The sequence below is a fragment of the Pecten maximus genome, chromosome 19 (genome assembly GCF_902652985.1).
Source record: "Pecten maximus chromosome 19, xPecMax1.1, whole genome shotgun sequence".
Taxonomy (NCBI): Eukaryota; Metazoa; Mollusca; class Bivalvia; order Pectinida; family Pectinidae; genus Pecten; species Pecten maximus.
The window spans coordinates 13,164,852-13,187,377 of NC_047033.1; the positions used below are offsets into that span (position 1 = coordinate 13,164,852).

The 22,526-nt window shown below is 35.6% G+C and overlaps 3 protein-coding genes across 10 annotated transcripts in view; 2 read left to right on the plus strand and 1 right to left on the minus strand.

Moving 5' to 3' along the window:
- The window catches only part of LOC117317700, a 93,221-nt gene extending 85,860 nt beyond the window's left edge, over window positions 1–7,361 (plus strand). Inside the window, exon 17 of the mRNA XM_033872577.1 lies at window positions 1–7,361. Within this exon, the coding sequence (XP_033728468.1) occupies window positions 1–102 (102 nt within the window). The 3' untranslated portion in view covers window positions 103–7,361.
- LOC117317703 lies at window positions 4,854–7,145 on the plus strand. 8 transcript variants are annotated; one of them, XM_033872584.1, is made up of 3 exons: window positions 4,854–5,472; window positions 5,533–5,592; window positions 5,640–7,145. In XM_033872584.1, the coding sequence occupies exons 1-3, from the start codon at window positions 4,979–4,981 to the stop codon at window positions 6,130–6,132; spliced, it is 1,047 nt and encodes a 348-aa protein (XP_033728475.1). In that variant the 5' UTR covers window positions 4,854–4,978; the 3' UTR covers window positions 6,133–7,145. The 8 variants fall into 8 exon arrangements, with proteins under 8 accessions (XP_033728475.1, XP_033728477.1, XP_033728474.1 ...); XM_033872586.1 differs by having other exon boundaries at window positions 4,854–5,382; window positions 5,563–5,592; XM_033872583.1 differs by having other exon boundaries at window positions 4,854–5,185; window positions 5,233–5,592.
- The window catches only part of LOC117317702, a 21,376-nt gene continuing 6,063 nt past the window's right edge, over window positions 7,214–22,526 (minus strand). Inside the window, exons 5-9 of the mRNA XM_033872578.1 lie at window positions 21,707–21,950; window positions 21,212–21,396; window positions 19,266–19,400; window positions 13,508–13,657; window positions 7,214–11,299 (exon numbers count right to left, since the gene is read on the minus strand). Of these exons, the coding sequence (XP_033728469.1) occupies window positions 11,090–11,299; window positions 13,508–13,657; window positions 19,266–19,400; window positions 21,212–21,396; window positions 21,707–21,950 (924 nt within the window). The 3' untranslated portion in view covers window positions 7,214–11,089. The remainder of the gene's footprint in view (window positions 11,300–13,507; window positions 13,658–19,265; window positions 19,401–21,211; window positions 21,397–21,706; window positions 21,951–22,526) is intronic.

Here is a 22,526-nt window from a genome sequence, read left to right on the forward strand (position 1 = left end):
GCAAAAGAAAAGGAGCTATGCCAACTGAGGAAAGAAGTTATGTCTCACAACATTAAGGAAGGCCAGACAAAAGTAAAGAAATATTACGAGAGTGTTGTGTGATTGACACCAAGGATACCTGTATGTTAAACACTATAGTGCCTTGTGTGGACTGTGATCTGTAGGTTAGCACTGTGCTATAGTGCCTTGTGTGGACTGTGATCTGAGGGCTAGCACTGTGCTATAGTGCCTTGTGTGGACTGTGATCTGAGGGCTAGCACTGTGCTATAGTGCCTTGTGTGGACTGTGATCTGAGGGCTAGCACTGTGCTATAGTGCCTTGTGTGGACTGTGATCTGAGGGCTAGCACTGTGCTATAGTGCCTTGTGTGGACTGTGATCTGTAGGTTAGCACTGTGCTATAGTGCCTTGTGTGGACTGTGATCTGTAGGTTAGCACTGTGCTATAGTGCCTTGTGTGGACTGTGATCTGAGGGCTAGCACTGTGCTATAGTGCCTTGTGTGGACTAAGGCCCTGAGGGTTAAGAATGGCGCTATAATGACTTGTGTGGACTAAGGCCCCGACGGTTAAGCACGGCGCTATAATGACTTAATATGAATTCAGACTGTGATCACAGACATAACCATCCATGCATTTATTTGTGAGGAGTTTCTTTTGAGTAGATTGGGTTGTGCTATTTCTGGTACCAATATTATAATTTGTTAAACATTACAAGAAAAAAAAGACACATGAAATGTTTAACTGTAATTCTTTTTTAAAAGTTAGATTTTTTTTAATTGATCTGAATTGGTCTTCAGCCAATACTGTGGTATGGTATTTGTGTCCCTTGTTTTAAATTTGCCCCTCTCTAAGTTATAATTAATGGTAATTCTATCTCTCTTCTATATTAAACTCATTCTATTAATGGATACATGACATTGTCTAGCCAGGTATGTAAGTGTTAAAAATATTCCTATACAAAAGAGATAAAATTCTGTTCTGTTAAAATGAAATATCAGATGAAAAATTATAATCAGTTTGATTAAGCTTTTATAGGAAACAGTGTGTATAGTGCCAGAAAATATATAAAAAAGTATATTCGAAATTGAATTATACTGACATATGCATTTTCTAGTTAATAATTAAAATGAGTTTTTAAAGATGTATTTATAGTACTTGTATAGAGTTCTGTAAATAAATCTGATCTGATATAACAGAGAAAAGATTGTCTCCTTTAACTTGAATTAATACTTATAGCAATGATATTGTTAAATAAATACACTAGGCAAAATAAACTTTAACCATGTAATTTTTTTCTTTTAATGGTTGAAATATTTCGAATTTTGCTAAAAATTTGAAACCTTTAAAGATATATTTTCTTATCAAAATGATGCAGTTGATATAACAGATATTATATTCTGTTTTCGTTTAATTTCTATATGATTATATTTTTGTGGTTTTAATCTGTCTATTAAAAGATTAAGCATAACCTCCTTGATAAGCAGGCAATGTCCTCATGCTTACTATCAGACACAGAATGGTTGTTGTTCTTTCAAAGGGAGATAACTGAGTCAGAGGTAGTTTATCAAACATTGTCAAATTTAGTGTCCAATAAATAAAGGAGTGAATAAGGTAAAACCTGATACGTGCATGTGGACGGCTAGAAATATTTTGGTTGAACAGGGGGCACAAATACCATCTACAGCCATGACATCGAAATTCTATTACAAAACAGTTTAGCAGGTTGATGGTATGATTCTGTATATATCTGTTTATGTATTTGGTGCTATTTTCATGAAATATTCTTCAATATTATTCCAGTTAATAATTGTATATGATAATGTATATATATATATTTCTGCATACCTTTTGTGCTTTAATGTCTTTCATTCGACGAGACAAATCATTGTAGGCTTGAGTTATCTCCCCTTTCTAGTCTTTTTATTCTGTTCTTTAAAGTCTACATTATAGAAGAGAAAAGTTGTGGAACAATTTTATTAAATAATTTAAATGTACATATCTATGCATAGAATGCTGTACATATTTTTTGTATAGAAATATGAAAATTAATCTGGTTGATTTTTACATGTAAATAAGAATTGTTTTGAAAGATGAAATATTATATTTTTTGTAAATATTTTAGCTAAATACAGTATCTGTGCAAGTAGGTACCATTTAGCTTGTCAGGCAAAGTTGTATTGTTTTATCAATAACATGTATATAGAAAATGAAAGTAGAATATATTGAGTCTAATGTTTTCTACTTTCTGTATATTATTTAATGTACATTATGTGGTGACTATTTATCTGTTAAGTTTGATCAGTTAACTGAAAAGTGGTACTATCTTTATTCTACTCTTTTTCAATTTGTACTGTGCAATCTTCCGTTTTTAGCATTAGTCAACTTTACTGAGTTCATAGATTATCTTATTTCTATCAAATTTATGAAATTGAAAGAAAATGTTTAACATTTTCTAGTTCCAATCTCTGTTGTTTATTTCTAATGCAATATATATATGCTATACAAGATAAGATAAATAAATGATAACCAAGATTTATTTGTTGCAGTTGACTCGCCCTTCTACTTAATCAGAACTTGTTTTTGAACGCTATAAGCTATATTGGTAATATACAAATTGTACTTGCAAAGAACAAATGTGAATTCAGTTAATAAACATGAATTTAATTTTAATGTCATTATTTTTCTTTTCACCGGTGAAGTCACTGGTTGAAATTTCTTATATTGGAAGTGCCTGCTTAAAAGGAATTTGTATCATTTATTTTTTTAGTTTAGATAAAAATAATGAAAAAAATATACACATTTTAATCATGAACAATTTCAGTTAAGTAACAAATTTTTTTTTTTAAAGTTATACTGTATAAATTGTGAGGTTGAAGTTTTACTGAAAGATAAGTAAATTTAGCTGTTTTTATTGGTCATAAATATCTAAAACTATCAAAGATAGAAAGTGTGACCAGTCACTTTTGTTAAGTTTACAACTGAATGTTACGGTTGCTACCTATATATGATCGGACAAACTACATTCTACGGTCAAATATTTTATTCTCCCAACAGATACATACTACATGTACTACAGTAATTTCTAGCATTGTATTACCAGATCATCTTTATATTCAACAGGATTGTTGTTTTTCATTGTGTGTAATAAAATAACACTTCATGATTTGCCTAAATAAAACAGTACTGACCACTGTGTGATTGAATCTAGTGTATTCCCACAGCCTTCCTTCCGTAGTTATATCTCTTTGGTAGTATACTGTAGGGAGTTTTTGAGGTTATTGCCAGTAATGTTGGAGAAATTATCCTTAGCCCACCTTTCCTCTTGTGAAAGTTTAGTATTAAAGCTTAGAGAGGGCTTATTTGTGAAACACTTTAGTCTACTATTTCAAAATTGATGATTCTGCAAAAATGAAGAAAAAAAATTGCAGATAATTGCAATCACACAATTACCATAAAATGTAATTGATAAGCTTAAGGCTCATAATCAAAAAGAATTTGCAGCATTTTCCTAATGATCTTGATTTTTGAAAATGAAATCTATTATATAGTGATTTTATTTCATACATAACTCTGGTAATGAAAGTAACAAATATTAGAAACAAAAAATTGCTGAACACTACTTTAGAACTCCTCAAGCTAAGTGACAACAAGAACATCGGCTAGGACAATTTTACCAACCATCTGTTTGATGTGTAATAATATGACGCTCAGATATTTTCTGAGAGGTTGTGTAAGTAATAATAGACATTATCAAACTTCTTGTCACTATATATAGAAAGACTGTGATGTCTAATTTTATTTTCCTAAGAGTTTTTTTTTTTTTTTAGAGGTAGACAAACTCCTTTTAACTAAAGGTGGTTCATGGCACATATTTAACTAGATAGATATATTATTACATAATGTACAATGTTTTGTTTTCATCAGTTACCTATTCATGTGCCTATGGTCTATGATGTTATATGATAAGATGATTTCTAAGAGCTTCTTTACTTGTAATGTAATAGATGTCAAGATTTCTATTATACAGCATTTACTTTATACACCAGTTTTTGGTCATTTAAAATTTTCCCACCCAATATTCTAATGTGATCACTAGCTAGCATACAATGGCAAAGGAGATGGAGTGCTCTCGAAAAAAGCACCTGTTTTAAGTGTACTCTTAAAAAAGCACCTGTCTTATGCGTGCTCTCAAAAAAGCACCTGTCTTATGTGTGCTCTCGAAAAAGTACCTTTCTTAACCATGCTCTCAAAAAACACCTGTATTAGGGTGCCCTTGACAAAGCACTGGTCTTACACAAAGTTAAAATCATTTTGGTGAAATATCCGATATGTATTTTACGTTTTGCCATTCAATATCATTCCCTTGTCTGTTGTCGGAACTATATATTTTTGTTTTTAAATGACATACTTTGAACAAAATGCCTTAGATATTCCTGTGGTTTTCACTGTTAAAGAGATATATACCTGTGCAGTGTTATTCATGAGAGGTTTTCCTAGCTTTAATTTGTTTGATTCTTGTGTGATATTGTACAGTGCGTGACCTTTTGTGTTCAGGATAACGACAGTAAATCAGATTTGTACTTAATCGTATTAGTCTAATATGCAATACTTTCACCGTTTACTTCTCATCACGTATTTCTGTGTATACAATCATTACCATTACAATCTTTATTTATATGAAACTGTTTTAACAATAGTTTCACAACTTGATATGGCTATGCAAACTAAACTTTTGTACATTAATTTGTTAAAGAACAAATTACAAAATTATCATGCAGGAAAGCTTGTTTATTTTTTGTATGAAACAAAATGTAAAATTTTGTAGCATTCATTTATGTTAAATATATCATAATAATGTATTATATCATTTTTACTGTACAAACAATTATTTTCCCAATCAGCCAAATTATTTTGTTGAAATTATATTTAACCAAGACATTCCATTTTAGTATATATATTTGAGTTAGAATATTAGATATTATGATCACTGTTGAGGAGAGAATATTGGTTATTATCACTGTAACTGTCAGAATATTGGTTATTATCACTGTAACTGACAGAATATTGGTTATTATCACTGTTATTGATAGAATATTGGTTATTTTCAAAGATACAAGCAGAATATTGGTTATTATCATCGTTACCGACAGAATATTGGTTATTATCACTGTTACTGACAGAATATTGGTTATTATCACAGATACAAACAGAATATTGGTTATGACAGAATATTGGTTATTATCACAGATACAAACAGAATATTGGTTATTATCACTGTTACTGACAGAATATTGGTTATTATCACTGTTACGGACAGAATATTGGTTATTATCACTGTTACTGACAGAATATTGGTTATTATCACTGTTACTGACAGAATATTGGTTATTATCACCATTACCGAGAGAATATTGGTTATTATCACTATTACCGACAGAATATTGGTTATTATCACTGTTACTGACAGAATATTGGTTATTATCACTATTACCAACAGATTATTGGTTATTTTCAAATATACAAGCAGAATATTGGTTATTATCATCGTTACCGACAGAATATTGGTTATTATCACTGTTACTGACAGAATATTGGTTATTATCACAGATACAAACAGAATATTGGTTATGACAGAATATTGGTTATTATCACAGATACAAACAGAATATTGGTTATTATCACTGTTACTGACAGAATATTGGTTATTATCACTATTACCGACAGAATATTGGTTATTATCACTGTTACTGACAGAATATTGGTTATTATCACTATTACGGACAGAATATTGGTTATTATCACTATTACGGACAGAATATTGGTTATTATCACTGTTACGGACAGAATATTGGTTATTATCATCGTTACCGACAGAATATTGGTTATTATCACTGTTACTGACAGAATATTGGTTATTATCACTGTTACTGACAGAATATTGGTTATTATCACTGTTACTGACAGAATATTGGTTATTATCACTGTTACTGACAGAATATTGGTTATTATCACTGTTACTGACAGAATATTGGTTAATATCATCGTTACCGACAGAATATTGGTTATTATCACTGTTACTGACAGAATATTGGTTAATATTTTTGTTACTGACAGAATATTGTTTGTCTATATAGGTTACTGACAGAATATTTGTTATGATCACAGAAACTGACAGAATATTAGTTATGATTATTGTCAGAATGTTGATAATCACTGTTATACAGACAGTATATTGGTTTTTATCATGGGTACTGCTAGAATATTTGATATTGTCATCATTGACTATCTAGAAATTTGTTACTTTGTCTCCCTTTTGAAATAAGACAGACAATGGATGTTGTAGAACAGATTCTTCCATTTCTTCTTTGCATGGTCTTTATTCTTATTACATGTACAACTTTTTTAACATTGTCTGGGGCAATTTTGCTTTTTTGTTACAAAATTTATCGGCAAAATGTATCACCCACAGATCAAGCTTGCCCGGCTTATAAATTTTGAACTGTTAAAGAAATATATTTATATACATATGTTTAGATAAATTACAGATGATTTCAATTAAACATGCATGGAGTCACTTACCCATAGTTCAATAAAAGAGTCATGTTATTGTTCACAAACTAGTTATCTGTATAGCTTTGTTGAAAGATCAGATATCAATAGGCGAACATCAGATATCACCGGGCAATCGCCAGATATCACTGGGTGATTGTCAGATATCACTGGGTGATTGTCAGATATCACTGGGTGATTGTCAGATATCACTGGGGTGATTGTCAGATATCACTGGGGTGATCGTCAGATATCACTGGGTGATCATCAGATATCACTGGATGATTGTAAGATATCACTGGGTGATTGTCAGATATCACTGGGTGATCATCAGATATCACTGGGTGATTGTCAGATATCACTGGGGAGATCGTCATATATCACTGGGTGATCGTCAGATATCACTGGGTTATTGTCAGATATCACTGGGTGATTGTCAGATATCACTGGGTGATCATCAGATATCACTGGGTTATTGTCAGATATCACTGGGTGATTGTCAGATATCACTGGGTGATCCTCACTTATAGGGCTAAATGTATTTGTCATTTACACATGCAATGATCTGAAAATTTATTAAAAGAAATTGTTCAAAAAATTTGTGTGTTTGTCCTCTGTTTGATCATGGGCTATTGGTCATAGCAGAAAAATGAAACGACAAGAATCTGAACTTTTAAATATATTTATTTTGATCTGGTTATATCAACACATGCTAAAATTACAAGTATGCATGCACTAATCATATTTATTTTTAAAATTGAAAAACAACAGACAGCCTCTGACAATTCTATACTTACTTTTCACAAATTTTAAATAAAATGTATCACTGCATGGATTGTTTTTGTGGCAATGAAACTGGATTTGTGATAGATGGATTTTGCTGGTTTTATACCCCAACATTTCTAGGAATGTTATGATGCTTAAATTGTAATCATATTTCATTTGGCGTACTCAAATTTTGCTGGATTTGTGAATTGGTGCGCCAAAATTATTTCATAACGAAAGAGTATATAGAAAGTGCAATTACTGCAATCATACTTAAGCGTAATGCTTCTAATGTGAAAAGTGCAAAGATAATATTACTGCTAAAATATGTATGTTTACAATAGATGCAATGATATTTAGTCTGTTAAAAGTTCATATTCTACACAAGTTGTGAATGTATGGCTGTTCTGTACCTTGTAAGAGCATTTTCAAATGAGTTTAAACACTATTGCCAGTTTCAAAATAAATTTCTTGTGGTCAATTTGGACATGCGAAATTACTGGTCAGAATACTTCCGGTCAATATCTAATTAGACCGACTAGATATTGGGAAGGCCAGAAGTGAAGGTTCACTGGATGATACGATTTAATGTAGTCCTTAATTATCTGTATTGGATATTTTGGTTTGTTTGTTTTTGTTTAACGTCCAATTAACAGCCAGGGTCATTTAAGGACGTGCCAGGTTTTGAAGGTGGAGGAAAGCCGGAGTACCCGGAGAAAAACCACCGGCCTACGGTCAGTACCTGGCAACTGCTCCACGTAGGTTTCGAACTCGCAACCCAGTGGTGGAGGGCTAGTGTTAAAGTGTCGGGACACCTTAACCACTCGGCCATTGGATATATACATGTACTAAACATAATTCTTGCTGGGATTGCAGTGTTAATTATTGCTTCATGAGGCTTATTACCTAACTAAGGACACAAAATATTTCATACTGTTCAGCTAAATACAAAGTATTTATCATGTAATTTGATCCCGGTAGATCTGCTAACAATTTACAATACCGGTAATTAAATATCATGTTAACTTTGTTTTTATGGTGAATTAAGGCATACAATTCTCATAAAAATATATTTTAAATAGTACATACATATGTCTTTGAAAATTGTATAAAAAGAATCAAACAAAGTCTGAAATTCTCATTCAAATGCAGCTAGTTAATACTTGAAAGGCACCTAATGTGAAATCCTCATACTGAATCACAGGGGCTAGTAACATACTGATGTAATTATGTACTGTTACATATTTCTTCTATGCTATTAATTCTTGCTACATGTAAGTATTGCTAAAAGCCCCTGTGATTGAAATGAATTAAAGTACAAGATTTTTATAAAACACATTGCCTTTCTCTATACATTTGTAAGTACAATTGTATAGCTATAATCAACTCATTCTCAATAAATAAAATGCTCCATCAAATATTGTTCAGTCATATATAATTACACTTAGATATACCAAAAATATTTTCAGTGATTAAAACTTTTGTGAAAGGCAGACTTAATATAAACAATTGTGAGATTCTATATATCATATGTAACTGATTTAACCAAAGCTTGTTTATTAGATTGTTATAAGTAAATAAAGTCATATTAAAAAAAACTGGCTCAAAAAATGCATAATTCAGCACTAAATGTCAACACTATATTGTATATACAAAACAATGGATAGGGATACAACTATAAATCATAACGTTTCCTTCTGATGTTTGGCAAAACAGTGTAGATTTTTCAGCTTGCAAAATGTTTTCTTTGAAGTTTTGATCAATGGGTAATTTTTTTTTTTTTAAGAGCTTAATGATCTATTGATAGAGTCAAAATCTTTAGCTATAGAGTCCGCTAACACTGATAAGGCTGACCAGTCACAATTTGTCCATCAGACCGAGGCCAGGAATTTTTCCCGAGATAACAACTGGTTGTTGGACTCCAAAAGGAAATTTTGGTATAATTTAGAAGTGATGGACCACAAAATACATTAAACACAAAAGCAGTGTTCGATTTAACAATTAGTGTTTGAAATATCTGTGTTTAATTTACTAAGATAAAGAATAGACAGAAAGATAGAGAAAAATCAGGACTGTACAAAACAGAGAATCACTTATGACTTCACAGAATTACAAATAATTCGCAGAAGTAAATGACATAGAATTAGAGAATTTTTTTTCTCGTCTGCGAAAAAGGTGCAAAGAAAGACTTGGTGCTACATATCCAGCAGCGACAACCATGTACAGCGGTGTCAATATATCCTCAAAATTGCACTTGAAAATTTTGGGTTTAGGACAGTGTCAACAATTCAATTGGAAGTTTTTCGTGTAGAATCGTGCAAAACTTCTGGATAGTTTCATTTTTAGATCCATTGCTCAAAATGTGTAAGTCCACCTTTAACCGATATATAGTTAGATCAAACAATGGACATCTTAACACAGCCTTCATTTCTGGAATATCATCCAGAATTTATGGTCCAGTGACTCTGGAAATTATAGGGATGCTGGAAATGTTGACTTGGAAGATTTCAAATTAGTTTCTCGAAAAGTATGAATGTTATTTCAACCAAACCTAGAATATAGCATTTAAATACGTGTACATGGACATCTCGACACAACCTACAGTATACATGAATATTTTTGTTTGGTATTTTTGTATTAAAAACTTTGATTTGGACAACCTACAAGTTCATTTGTGTGTCATGATTAAATTATAATTATCTAATAGGCTTCAGGAGGATAGTGGTATGCAAATATAGAAATAACAAGAGATTCTAAAGGGATCTTGGTGCAAACCATTGAAAGATCCATATCAGTCAAATGAAAGACTGATCTTTTCTCTTCTTTTCCCTTCTTTCACTCTTCCTACAAAGCAATTAATAACTTTATATTAACACTATATAGCAGAAGTAACCTGCTATTGTCAAAATCCAAGATGACCTCCTATCGGCCATGTTTTTTTTTTTTATCAGTTACAAATTGCAATAGCCACAACTCAGGACCAAGGTGGATGTATGCATATGAAATTTGAAAAGATTCCTTCAGTACTTTCTGAGAAATAGTGATAACAAACTTCTATTGTCAAAATCAAAAATGGCCGCCTGTCGACCAAGTTGTTTTTCCGATCATCCCAAAATGCAATATGCACAACTATAGACCAAGCGGAACTTATTTATGACATTTGAGAAAGATCCCTAAAATACTTTCTGAGAAATAGCGATAAAAAGAAATTTTTCTGCCTAAAATGCAGCAAGGAAGAGTTTTTAACCCAACCAATAAAAAGTATCAATCTTTCACCTAGGGCTTGGACCCAAAAACATCCCTAGAATTTTATAGCAAAGGAATATTGCCTGCAGACTGAAATAAAATAATAAAATATATATCTTCAGTTCCAACTTCAACTTTATGAAATAACAATTTTTTTCCCGTTCTTCCTTTGGCTCACCATTTATCCCCTGAAAAGTTCTACCATTAGAAACAACGCCCAAGTAGTTGACACACAAAGGTCTTTTCTTCTATACAAATAAACTGATTCTTGGATTGTTATACCGTAACATATTGGCATAAGTCTTGACAAGCTTTCAGTTATTAATACATGACTTTCAAAGTCTTTGTCAAGGATCATCAGAAAATACAATAACATAACTATGCCTGCCCTCACATTTTTCAAATGAGCAACTTTTGTACAAATAGTAAAACCATTTGTACAACAAAAAAGAAACCTGCTCTGTTGTTACATTTTGATGTGACGGTCTAAGTTATCTCCCTTACAGCCCTCTGTGACGTCATAGTGAGATGTCACCGTAAATATATAGCACAAAGCCACCAATATAGTTCATCCACACAATCAGCGAGTCTCCAGTTCCGAGCTATCAGTGGATTTTTCCGTACCATGTCCACCTCAATATTAAGAACTTTCAATAGTTCCATTCCAACTTCGTCCCGTGCCAACTCCTCCACATGTCGGGTAAATTCAACCATAGGCTTTCTCTCCAAAAACTGTTCAATCTGAAAATAATTTGTTTTATGGTACTGTGCTAGCTTCTTTTTTTGGTAGTTCTATAAAAATAAACAAAGATTTTGCCTGGTGTTTTCCAGAATTGGGGTCCCATCCTAAAATTGGAAAACTTTTTTTTTTTCTTTCTCAGGACTGGGAAAAATAGCATTAGTGTTGTTACAGTAAGTTTTATTTCAGTGGTTTCCAAATTATGATCGTCATTAGAATCCCAGATAACAGTAATATCTAAATTGTTTAGCATACATTGACACATCAGGTTGTGTGCATTCCTAATATAATGAGTAATGTCTAAATGAAAATGTATGTATTGGCCAATTTTCAATTGGTACAGTACGTGGCCTTGTACTGGATCTACAGACACCTGGCAAAATCCCTGATGATAAACAAGAAACCATATATCTTCATATAAACATCTTTAAATGAATCCTTCAAATCAAAATAGATATAAACCTTTTCTTTACTTTCCAAACATTGATGAAACAAGCTCCATCAACTTATACCAATCATTGTTGTTGACCATCTGATATGAGAATTTGAACTGTCATCACCTAGGCATTTACTCATTTCCTCCTTTTCACCTCTAATACACACTATCAAATAGTTTACATATGTTTCAATTTTTTTTTAAATATTTTGGATAAGAAAAACAATTATAACACTCCTCTCTGTCAGGCGTCAGTAAGTCGGTTGAAAGCAAAGTCAAGGGACTTAAGCAAAGTCAAGTGTCTTAAGCAAAGTCAAGTGTCTTAAGTAAAGTCAGGTGTCTTAAGCAAAGTAACTAAGGTGTCTCAAATAAAGTCAGGTGTTAGAAAAGCTAGGTCTCTTAATAAAGTCAGGTGTCCTTAACAAAGTCAGGTGTCTTAAGTAAAGTCATGAGTCGGTAAAGTCAGGTGTCTTAAGTAAAGTCAGGTGTCTTAAGTAAAGTCGGGTGTCTTAAGTAAAGTCAGGTGTCTTAAGTAAAGTCAGGTGTCTTAAGTAAAGTCAGGTGTCTTAAGTCAAGTCGGGTGTCTTAAGTCAAGTCAGGTGTCTTATGTAAAGTCAGATGTCTGAAGTTAAGTCAGGTGTCAGGAAAATCAGTTGTTTTAAGTAAAGTCAGGTGTCTTAAGTTACATCAGGTGTCTTAAGTAAAGCCAGGTGTCTTAAGTTAAGTCAGGTGTCTTAAGTCAAGTCAGGTGTCTTATGTAAAGTCAGATGTCTTAAGTTAATTCAGGTGTCTTAAGTAAAGTCAGGTGTCTTAAGTAAAGCCAGGTGTCTTAAGTTAAGTCAGGTGTCTTAAGTAAAGATAGGTGTCTTAAGTAAAGCCAGGTTTCTTAAGATAAGTCAGGTGTCTTAAGTTAAGTCAGGTGTCTTAAGTTACACCAGGTGTCTTAAGTAAAGTCAGGTGTCAGGAAAATCAGTTGTTTTAAGTAAAGTCATGTGTCTTAAGTACAGTCATGTGTCTTAAGTAAAGTCAGGTGTCTTAAGTTAAATCAGGTGTCTTAAGTAAAGTCAGGTGTCTTAAGTAAAGTCAGGTGTCTTAAGTAAAGTCAGGTGTCTTAGTTAAGTCAGGTGTCTTAAGTAAAGTCAGGTGTCTTAAGTAAAGCCAGGTGTCTTAAGTTAAGTCAGGTGTCCTAAGTAAAGTCAGGTGTCTTAAGTAAAGTCAGGTGTCTTAAGTAAAGTCAGGTGTCTTAGTTAAGTCATGTGTCTTAAGTAAAGTCAGGTGTCTTAAGTTAAGTCAGGTGTCTTAAGTAAAGTCATGTGTCTTAAGTAATTTCAGGTGTCTTAAGTAAAGTCAGGTGTCTTAAGTAAAGTCAGGTATCTTAGTTAAGTCAGGTGTCTTAAGTAAAGTCAGGTGTCTTAAGTTAAGTCATGTGTCTTAAGTAAAGTCATGTGTCTTAAGTAAAGTCAGGTGTCTTAAGTAAAGTCAGGTGTCTTAAGTAAAGTCAGGTGTCTTAAGTTAGGTCAGGTTTCAGCAGAGTCGGGTTTCTTAAGTAAAGTCAGGTATCAGTAAAGTTATGTGTCTTAAGAGAAGCCAGGTGTCTTTATCAAAGTCAGGTATCTAAAACAGCTGTCAGTAAATTCAGTTGTCTTAAGTAAAGTCAGGTGTCAGGAAATTCAGTTGTCATAAGCAAAGTCAGATATCAGTTAAGTCAGGTATCTTAAGTTAAGTCAGGTGTCTTAAACAAAGTCAGGTGTCTTATAGTTTGTTAATAACGTACCACATGACGAAGAGTTACACATAGGTCAGGCCGACATTTTCGGACTAATGTCATCACATTTTCTGGTAACTCCTCCATGGCCTCGATGAGCCGACAGCATGCTTCAAACTCTGGCGTAGGCACTGGTGGTGATCTTATGTTTTCTTCACCCTAAAGAGGAACCAGTTTTCATACTTCAGTTATTTAAAGTCATATCTGCATTGTTGAACATCCATGTTTCCACCATCTCTATGATAAAACTACAGTGGGGTTAGTACGTATTTGATCAGACGGAGAAATCCTGATTAGGATAAGAATTTTTAAAGTTTAGACACTCTGCTCTAATAAGTGCTGAGTGATATAAATGTTATTTAAGAGGACCAAAGGCCTTAAAAGTCACCTGTCGAGTTTTCAAACATTTCAGTTAATTTAACCCTTTTTGGCCCTGCCAATTAACCCCTGGGACTCAGTCAGGGCAAACGTGTGTATACCATCACACTGTTATCCCATGTTGATAATGTTAACCAAGTTAGAATGATTTCCAATAGAAATCAAACAAATGATCGCCAAAAATGTGACTCCCCAATATTAACTATAGTAAAGTTTACCCCTCCTCACAGGCAAACATGAGACCCTAGGGTCAAGAAATTCACAATTTTAGTAAAACACCTTTAGTAAGACCCTTTTATCTATGGAGAATATTTGATTCTACCTGATATGGGTCTTGAGAAGAAATTTTTGGAAATTTTCGTCAATTTGACCACTTTTGGCACTGCTCCTCAGGCCCCTGGGGGCTGGGACCATATAATTCAGTTTTGGTTGACCTTTAGCCATAGAGGATTTCAGCAAAATTTCATTGAAGCTGGTTCAGGGGTTTCTGAGAAGAAGTCAAAAATGTAAATTGTTTACGGACGGACGAAACATGATGCACAACAAGAAACAAATGTGATTAGAATAGGTCACATGGTTTTGTCTCGGGTGACCCAAAAAACATAATTTATTTTATATTGTGAATTTTACATTATAAAAACATAACACATATAATATATATATATATATTTACATTCTGTGTTGCATTTGCCTATATGTCCTTAGTAAACCAAATTCTATTCATGAGACTGTATACTACAATTTACAGTGATTCGGTCAGTGGAGGAATACAGCTCCAGGTGTTGTAGGTTAAACAATATGGCCGCCAGTTACTTTCGGTCTAGAGACCATTCAGATGCTAGCATTTATTTATGTAAGTCACCAAAAAAAATGAAGCAACTTCACAAGTTATGAGAGTAATATTTTATGATTAATAAAATGTAGTCAACACAAAATTACTATAAGTGCCATTCTTGATCTATACGAAATTATCAAATTGTCAATGTTGCCACACTCACAGGGGCTCGTTTCCAAATTTTCAGAAATGCAAGACACGACAACATTAAAAGTCCAGTGTTCATAAAAAAAAATCTTGTAAAAAATCGGTAGTATCGACATAGTTTCCGGTTGTGTATGTATACTGGATTTTAGTTTTGTGGTTATTCACTGATGTCCTTACAAAATTGAGCCCTGTGAATTCGAACATCATCTGCTAAATTAGCGACACTGATGTGACCGGTTAGACTGGAATCTGTTTCGAACAAAATATCCTTGGAATCGTTTCCACCTACTATCAAAACAACTTTCATTCAGAATTTGAGAGCTGATATTCTTCTGAAAGTAACGTAAATCCAGTCGATAGAAACATAAGTGTTTGCAAGGAATTGAGTCAGTCCTGTGCAATGCCTGTTCAACGCCACATCGCTTCTAAATGTTTACCGTATATCATTGCGAAGAAAAACAGTTTTGATTTTAAACGATCAGAAATTATGCAATTGTGAACAATTTGACAATATTTATAAACTTATATGAAATATAAAATAAAGCCAAATTTGTGCAAAACCCATTTTATGTGTTTGCTATTAATAACAACATGAAGGACTTCTGGAAATTTCGGCTGTTCCGTTATTTGAACTAGATGACGTCAGTGATAGGGTAAGCGGCAAATTTAAACGCGCCATAACCTAAAGTAAACAAGAGGCCCATGGGGCCTGTATCGCTCACCTGGTTGGATTTGACCAAATGTCAAAATAATGTTCATGTTCAATTCCTTTTGTTTGTTAACCTCAAACAATGCTATTTATGGTTATAGCGTGGGGATCCCAACTGCTTTAAAGAAATAATGAAGTCCAGACTCTCTGAGTTTACAACATGCATTTATAACTTTATGACTATAGTGATTTAAAGGAATTACCTCTTTTTCCCATATGTGGCCCCGCCCCTTTGGCCCCTTGGGGGTCAAAGTCACCATTTATGCAAAATCTGTTCCCCTTCCCCCAAGAATGCTTCTGACTAAATTGGGTTCAAATCCATTCATAACTTAATGACAAGTAGCGATTTGAAGGAATTACCTCTATTTCCCCATTAGGCCCCGCCCCTTTGGCCCCTTGGGGGTCAGAGTCACCATTTATGCAAAATCTATTCCCCATCCCCAAAGGATGTTTCTGACCAAATTGGGTTCAAATCCATTCATAACTTTATGACAAGTAGCGATTTAAAGGAATTGCCTCAATTTCCCCTATTGGGCCCCGCTCCTCAGGCCTCTTGGGGGTCAGAGTCACCATTTATGCAAAATCTGTTCCCCTTCCCCCAAGAATGTTTCTGACCAAATTGGGTTCAAATCCATTCATAACTTTATGACTAGTAGCGATTTGAAGGAATTACCTCTATTTCCCCATTTGGCCCCGCCCCTTTGGCCCCTTGGGGGTCAGAGTCACCATTTATGCAAAATCTGTTCCCCTTCCCCAAAGGATGTTTCTGACCAAATTGGGTTCAAATCCATTCATAACTTTAGGACTAGTAGCGATTTGAAGGAATTACCTCTATTTCCCCTAATGGGCCCCGACCTTTTGGCCCCTTGGGGGTCAGAGTAACCATTTATTCAAAATCTGTTCCTCTTCCCCAAAGGATGTTTCTGACCAAATTGGGTTCAAATCCATTCATAACTTTATGACTAGTAGCGATTTGAAGGAATTACCTCTATTTCCCCATTAGGCCCCGCCCCTTTGGCCCCTTGGGGGTCAGAGTCACCATTTATGCAAAATCTGTTCCCCTTCCCCAAAGGATGTTTCTGACCAAATTGGGTTCAAATCCATTCATAACTTTATCACTAGTAGCGATTTAAAGGAATTGCCTTAATTTCCCCTATTGGGCCCTGCCCCTCAGGCCCCTTGGGGGTCAGAGTCACCATTTATGCAAAATCTGTTCCCCTTCCCCAAAGGATGTTTCTGACCAAATTGGGTTCAAATCCATTCATAACTTTATGACAAGTAGCGATTTAAAGGAATTGCCTTAATTTCCCCTATTGGGCCCTGCCCCTCAGGCCCCTTGGGGGTCAGAGTCACCATTTATGCAAAATCTGATCCCCTTCCCCAAAGGATGTTTCTGACCAAATTGGGTTCAAATCCATTCATAACTTTATGACTAGTAGCGATTTGAAGAAATTACCTCTATTTCCCCATTAGGCCCCGCCCCTTTGGCCCCTTGGGGGTCAGAGTCACCATTTATGCAAAATCTGTTCCCCTTCCCCAAAGGATGTTTCTGACCAAATTGGGTTCAAATCCATTCATAACTTTATGACTAGTAGCGATTTAAAGGAATTGCCTTAATTTCCCCTATTGGGCCCTGCCCCTCAGGCCCCTTGGGGGTCAGAGTCACCATTTAAGCAAAATCTGATCCCCTTCCCCGAAGGATGTTTCTGACCAAATTGGGTTCAAATCCATTCATAACTTTATGACTAGTAGCGATTTGAAGGAATTACCTCTATTTCCCCATTAGGCCCCGCCCCTTTGGCCCCTTGGGGGTCAGAGTCACCATTTATGCAAAATCTGTTCCCCTTCCCCAAAGAATGTTTCTGACCAAATCGGGTTCAAATCCATTCTTAACTTTATGACTAGTAGCGATTTGAAGGAATTACCTCTATTTCCCCATTAGGCCCCGCCCCTTTGGCCCCTTGGGGGTCAGAGTCACCATTTATGCAAAATCTGTTCCCCTTCCCCAAAGGATGTTTCTGACCAAATTGGGTTCAAATCCATTCATAACTTTATGACTAGTAGCGATTTAAAGGAATTGCCTCAATTTCCCCTATTGGGCCCCGCCCCTCAGGCCCCTTGGGGGTCAGAGTCACCATTTATGCAAAATCTGATCCCCTTCTGCCAAGGTCAAAATCCAATAAGAACTTGATGACTAGTAGCGATTTGAAGCAAATGTTGACGGACGGACGACGGACACCGGACGACGGACGACGGACGCTGCACCATGGCATAAGCTCACCGGACCTTCGGTCCAGGTGAGCTAATAAAAAAAATCACCATGAATATAAATATAAGCATTGAACTGTTACCAAATGGTAGTATACAGTCAATATGAATAGTTTGGGTGACAGATAAATATTTCATGTCAAAAAGTCACCCTTCTATTATCTGTCACCCAAATTGTATTCATATCGACTGTATACTAACATTTGGTAACAGTTCATTGCTTAAATATTTTTAATTTGTTCTGATCATTTAGATTTATACTGCAGCACAATTTATTCTTGTAACATTTTTTGCTAATGCCTTCAGGTCTCAACAGAATCCTACATTAAACCTTAGGGTCTCATTAGAATCCTGAATTAAACCTTAGGGTCTCACCAGAAACCTCAATTTTACCTTAGGGTCTCACCAGAAACCTCAGTTTTACCTTAGGGTCTCACCAGAAACCTTAATTTTACCTTAGGGTCTCACCAGAAACCTTAATTTTACCTTAGGGTCTCACCAGAAACCTTAATTTTACCTTAGGGTCTCACCAGAAACCTTAATTAAACCAAATCCTAAATTAAACTATAAAGTCTCATCAGAATCCTCAACCAAACCTTAAGGTCTCACCAGAAACCTCAATTAGGCCCAAGGGTCTCACCAGAAACCTCAATTAAACCTAAGGGTCTAACCAGAAACCTCATTTAGGCCAAAGGGTCTCACCAGAAACCTCAATTAGGCCTAAGGGTCTCACCAGAAACCTCAATTAGGCCTAAGGGTCTCACCAGAAACCTCAATTAGGCCTAAGGGTCTCACCAGAAACCTCAATTAAACCTAAGGGTCTCACCAGAAACCTCAATTAGGCCTTAGGATCTAACCAGAAACCTCAATTAGGCCCAAGGGTCTCACTAGAAACCTCAATTAGGCCAAAGGGTCTCACCAGAAACCTCAATTAGGCCTTAGGGTCTCACCAGAAACCTCAATTAGGCCCAAGGGTCTCACCAGAAACCTCAATTAGGCCAAAGGGTCTCACCAGAAACCTCAATTAGGCCTAAGGGTCTCACCAGAAACCTCAATTAGGCCCAAGGGTCTCACCACAAACCTCAATTAGGCCTAAGGGTCTCACCACAAACCTCAATTAGGCCCAAGGGTCTCACCACAAACCTCAATTAGGCCCAAGGGTCTCACCAGAAACCTCAATTAGGCTTAAGGATCTCACCAGAAACCACAATTAGGCCTTAGGATCTAACCAGAAACCTCAATTAGGCCTAAGGGTATCACCAGAAACCTCAATTAGGCCTAAGGATCTAACCAAAAACCTCAATTAGGCCTAAGGGTCTCACCAGGAACCTCAATTAGGCCCAAGGGTCTCACCAGAAACCTCAATTAGGCAGCGTAACTTGGAATGTTTTGAAAATTCGTTATAAGAGTTAATACTGCAGTTTACTCACCTTATGCTCAAATCCAGCCAGCAGAAGAAATTGGCGGCAAATTTCCTGGTTACTGAATTTAAGGTCCCCAATTTGATTTAATGTGAGGGGATCATCAGTATTTGGATCACCAAATCTGTTCTCCACTTGATCAAACTGAAAAATAATAAAAATAAATGATAAAACAATTAAGAGATCCTAGCAGGATCAGAATAACTATTTGTATAAGTTCTATTATCTCTATCATCTAAAGATGATACCATTAAAATCATAGTGATATCCATTGCTAAATTGCCCCTTTTTGGCCTAGCCCCTCAGCTTCCTGGGGGAGGGAGGGAGGTCCCCTCATTTGTACAATCTTGAATCCTCACCACCAGAAATCTTGGATACCAGACCAACACAAAAAAAATAACAACACGGAATCCCGCAGGTGGAACACATTGGGAACAAAATCAAAAATTGAAGATGGCAGAAAATAGCAACACTTCATCAGAATCATTTCAAGAAAGTTAAAGAAGACTTCTTGAGAAGAAGATTCAAATAGGTATTTTTGAGAAAAACTGTGATTGGGCAATCAAATGTCATGTCAAAATTTTTACGAGGCCAAAATATGACAACACTTTGTTGGCTCCATTTCCTTAACATCCCCCAAATTTCCAGCTCAATGGCACAAGCTGAGCCGAGGAGGAAGTTTAAAATGTGCTATTCAATTAGATTCTATTGGATTTCGGACCAACCTGAAAAGTAACAATTATGAAAAACTTTGTCAATACTATCCCAGAATCACTTACAGTTAAGTTTCAGCTCAATCCCCCTGGCGGAACTTGAGAATAAGTTTGAAATGTGAAAAGTTTACGAACGGCATACAGCTGTTTGCTGACCACAGAGAGTGGACAACGACAGACAAAGCACAATGACTATTTGATAATGTGCAACCTTCGGGTCAGATGACCTAAGAATACTTAGTCATAACCATTTCAGAATCATTTCAGGCAAGTTTTAACTGGTGGAAGTTAAGATAAATTTTGAAATGTTTACAGACGGCGCATGGCGACGGCACAAATAACAAGAGGCCCATGGGCCTTAACGGTAATCTGACTCTAAAGACCTTTATACTATTGAAGTATACATTCTCTGTAGCGAGTATATATAGCGGCATTCTTGGCCAAGGCACCCATCTTGGAATTTGGATTGACCCGAATGATAACAACACTTGATCAGAACCATCTCAGGATCAGGTCAGTTTGAGCTGAATCCCACTGTTGGAACTTTGAAATATGTTTTGTTCAGGTAAACCATGATTGCACAATTATGTTACAAAATGGCCACCATGCATGCAAGCTGGCTGCGATGTTAATGTTTTTATGAGGCTGAAATATAACAACACTTTGTTGGCTCCCCTTCTTTAACATCCTGACCAATTTCCAGCTCAATGGCACTAGTGGAATTGGAGAAGTTTAAAATGTGTTTTTCAAGATGGCTGCAATGGCGGCCATCTTGGATTTCTGACAGACCCGAAAAATAACAACACTTGGTCAGGACCATCTCAAGATCATTTCGGGCAAGTTTCAGCTCAATCCCACAGTTGGAATTTGAAAAGAAGTTTGCAATGTAAAAAGTTTACGCACGGCGGACGGTGGATGGTAGATGGTGGATGGTGCACGTGGGCAGCTGTCGCCAACAGACAAAGCACAATGACTATAGGTCATCCTAACCCTTTGGGTCAGATGACCTAAAAATGCACACCAGGACTCCAACCCTGGTCCTCAGAAATCTAGACAAGCGCTGTAACCATTTGAGCTAACTGGTAATCAACTCTCAGTCAAGAAGCAGTTTTTAGAAAAAGTTGACAAGCGGATGGTGAATGGAAGGACATTAGATGCCACACCATACTATAAGCTTACCAGCCCTTCCGCAAGGTCAGCTAATAAATATTCTTTTTTCTTAAACATATTTCTGAATCTTACAAGGATGTCCAGCTTTTCAAAATCTTCTGCTGATGCGTTGAAAAGCAATTCTTTGATTTTCCCTCTGTCTACTTCAGCCATGGAAAACACAGGCTGTAGAATCCGGGAAACTTTTTCTGGAGAGTCTACGGGGCTTGAAAAATTATGAATCCCTGCACCGTCGATTTCTAGGCCATCAATATTTTCTGAAAATAAAGACTCATTTCATGTTTTCAAATATAACCCTGCTCCATTTTGATGGCAATGGATAATAAAACATCAGCTTATTACATTTCAGAAATATCTGACATCCAGAATGATAACATTCTAATCATACTGGTAGCTATTTCTCTGCTACTATTTCAGAAACCCTCTACTTTCATATACACTGAAAATAGTCAATTTCAATTAAAACATTTGTAAGAAGCCACTATTTTTTAACAATGATTCAAACTGATGAATGGTCAAATATTTAATTTTCCAAATAATCAAATGAAAAACCTGCTGAACACTAACCACGTGTATATAAAGTGGAATCTATGGTTGATGCTGGCTGAAGGGGACGTCCTATGATATCTTCTCCGTTCATAAATCCACCAGAAATATCGCTGGTGATGCACGGCACAATCTCTCCTCCATGCTTGTCCACCTGCAGTTCCCATACTTTGTAGGCTATAGGCTGGCCTTTCAGGAGCCCTATATCACGGACCGTTTTGTCATCTAAACCTCCTTCCATATTCATATGAGCTTCATTCACACCCTGTAATCAAAGTAAAAATATATGTGCACCATAAGAAATGGTATACAAAATTACATTAACAAGAGGTCCATGGGGCATGTATCAACCACCTGGATATTTTAGTAACTTACAAATAATTTTCCCATTTTAGGACTTGCCTCTCAGTACCAAAAATTTGTTACCATTTTGGGACCTGCCTCTCAGCTATCTAGTATTTCTGTCAACGTTTTCCTTCAACTAAGTTAAGCCTTCTGGTTAAAAAGAAATTTTAAAGCAAACTAGAATACTGACAGGTCAACAAGGCCCCTGTTGTCTGGCTATATATCGACCGTAAATTCATCAAGAAGCGAACTGCCCAATATTACTGAGGTTCTGCTTGACATTTGACATTTGGACTTCAAAGCAACTCAAGTAGGGAGCCATAACTAGAACTTTCGCCAGGATGGCTGACTAACACCCCGTAATCTGCACGAGTCAATGGTGAATTAGAACTGTTAATTAGAGGCTAACTAAGATAACCCGTGCATGCCGATATTTCTAAAATTCAGAATGTCTGAAATATGTGTTGTTCACAATAAAGAAAATTCAGTGACCAGT